Source organism: Euphorbia lathyris, chromosome 5 (assembly GCF_963576675.1).
Source record: "Euphorbia lathyris chromosome 5, ddEupLath1.1, whole genome shotgun sequence".
In the NCBI taxonomy this organism is placed as follows: Eukaryota; Viridiplantae; Streptophyta; class Magnoliopsida; order Malpighiales; family Euphorbiaceae; genus Euphorbia; species Euphorbia lathyris.
The window spans coordinates 59310761-59313176 of NC_088914.1; the positions used below are offsets into that span (position 1 = coordinate 59310761).

Consider the following 2416-nt stretch of genomic DNA (forward strand, 5'->3'; position numbering starts at 1 on the left):
TCCTATTTTATCACTCTTTCATTCTCATCTTTTTCCTTAAATCATCACTATTTTTATTTTTGTGTAAATATATTTAGCTGGTCAATGAATTCATTGTTTTTTTTTTATATTTTTCTACCTTTTTCTTTATCTGTGTATTATATTGATCTTAGCTCTATGTTGCATCTACTTCTATTTTCTCCTTTTAGTATTATAACAATTTCCGATCTGGAGGATCTTCCCTCCCTTTTCTACTAATTACAATTTCGGATTTGGAGAATTTCCTATGCAGACTTGTATTTATGGTCTTGTTGATTTTGTAGTGTGATTGGATTGCAATTATAACAATTAATAATGACTTCTCTGTACAGATTCCTAATAATTTCAATAAGAAAAAAAGACATATATAAAACCTTCCAATAAGAAAATTACCTTAACTCAATGTCCAATACATGCATTTGGTCTTATATTTCAACAAGCAAAAAGCAAGGGTCAAATTTACAAGATATATATCCGGCTCTTGTTATGCTCAAAAGCTTCCACTAATCTAATTAGTAATTAGTGATTCATCATAATCTTATTGCAATTGCAACTACTAACATTTTGGTGGGTTTAATATTTATATATATAGATTTTGGTCGGTATTTAATTGATTTTTTTTAATGTAAGACATATGTGGAAATAAGAATTTCTATGTAGTTTCTGCCAAAAAGGCAAATGCCACTTTTTCACAAATTATATATACTCACTTCTCCACTACCAACAAACAAAAACAAACATTCTCTTCATACTGCATACCCTCTAAATTCTAATCCCACTCTTAATTATGGGTGCTAAAGACGTGTCTTCTTCTCTTAGATGTGAAATCACAATAATTCAAGCCAAAAACATTCAACTCAAATCCCATGGAACTTTCTTTGTTAGATACTATCTTTCTGCAGCAAACAACAAAAGAATACAAATAAACAGCAATGAAATCTCTTCCAAATCCAATCTTTTTTGGAATGAATCCAATTCTGTAGAGTGTTTGGGCACTCAAGATACTGTCAACAGCCTAAAAGAAGAGAGCATAGTTATGGAGCTAAGGTGGAGATCAAACAGTACAAACCCAATGAGAAGGTCATCAAAACTTGTTGGGAGTGCTCAAATTCCATGGAGATCTGTTTTTGAATCACCAAATATGCAAATGGAAAAGTGGGTAAACATGGTGCCCAACCAAAAGATCAACCGTACAAGTGTTTTTGACGAAAGCATTCAGCTTCCTTCCGTTCAAGTTTGTATGCGAATTAAAATGCCTGCAGAGTTAATGGTGGAGAAGAAGAGAATCAATAGACCACAACAATATGAGTGTACACATAAAAATGGATATTGCAAATGTAAAGATTATGAGATTTTAGCATTAGTGGGTGCTTTTGAATCAGCTTTATAGTCAAGCTGTGAGTACAAAAAATAGAGTAGAAAATTGTGTAGATTTTTATTTATTTATAGGCTGTAGTTTTTTTTTTTTTAAAGATTTAATTCAATACCTTAATTGTTTCCAAGAAATCATTTTGCAATTCTTACTCACTTAACTATAAAAGGAATTGTATGAGACCATATTATAAACAAAGCAATTAAGAAAGATAAATGAACAACAAAGCAATGGAGATATTGAGTTCAAGTCGCGGTAGATTTTCTAAAGGTTGTCCAAACAATCAGACTTATGACAAAAAATAATAGTCTTTCTTATTAATTCAACAAAGATAAAAAAACTTTATATACAACAAATTTGGAATAACAAAAAAACAACCAGAAGAGAAAAAGCATTTATCTGTTATCATGAATATAAAATCACGGTGAATACCTCAGTGTAAGTAAATACTAATGGAGGGAATTTTTTTTTTTACTCGGATTCATCCATGAAAGGCCCTTTTCATCTTCTTCCATGAAAATAAGGAATTCTTAAGAAACACAGAATATCAAGAAAAGTCCAGGAATTAGGAAAAAGAAATATCATTTCTGAAATATGGAATGTTTGCTGAAATGAATGTGGGATGCGTTTGGTAAAAAAGAAATGTAATAGTTAATGGTTTGCTCTGGATAATTTATACCCTGTGGTTAGTTTGTGTGGTTGAAGTGTTATGTGTGAAGAGGTGTTATTTTTTAGATTATGATGTGTGTTATATATATATATTGGCAGCTTGGTGCTGGGATACCTTGAAGTGGGAGCAGTAACTTATTTTTGGTTACTATTGTGATTGTGTTGATTGAACCAAGTTGTTAACCATTTAATATATTTCCTTAGCTAACAAGACCGTTAAATGAAGTAATAAATGAATACTTGAAGTCGTCACCTATTAGTAATTGAATGCATCTCTGGTTGTGCTATATATATAATTAGCTATCTTAGCCTCCATCTTACTCCTACTGATACGGTTGAAAAACATGAAGAAATATA

At 30.9% G+C, this 2416-nt stretch overlaps 1 protein-coding gene across 1 annotated transcript; it reads left to right on the plus strand.

Moving 5' to 3' along the window:
- The first annotated feature begins 786 nt into the window (after window positions 1-786).
- Window positions 787-1515, plus strand: LOC136231283 (uncharacterized). Its single transcript, XM_066020615.1, has one exon. The coding sequence runs from the start codon at window positions 806-808 to the stop codon at window positions 1406-1408; it is 603 nt and encodes a 200-aa protein (XP_065876687.1). The 5' UTR covers window positions 787-805; the 3' UTR covers window positions 1409-1515.
- The last annotated feature ends 901 nt before the right edge of the window (window positions 1516-2416 follow it).

Coding starts and splice junctions, on each gene's coding strand:
- LOC136231283 (XM_066020615.1), top strand. CDS start 806: ATGGGTGCTAAAGACGTGTCTTCTTCTCTTAGATGTGAAATCACAATA.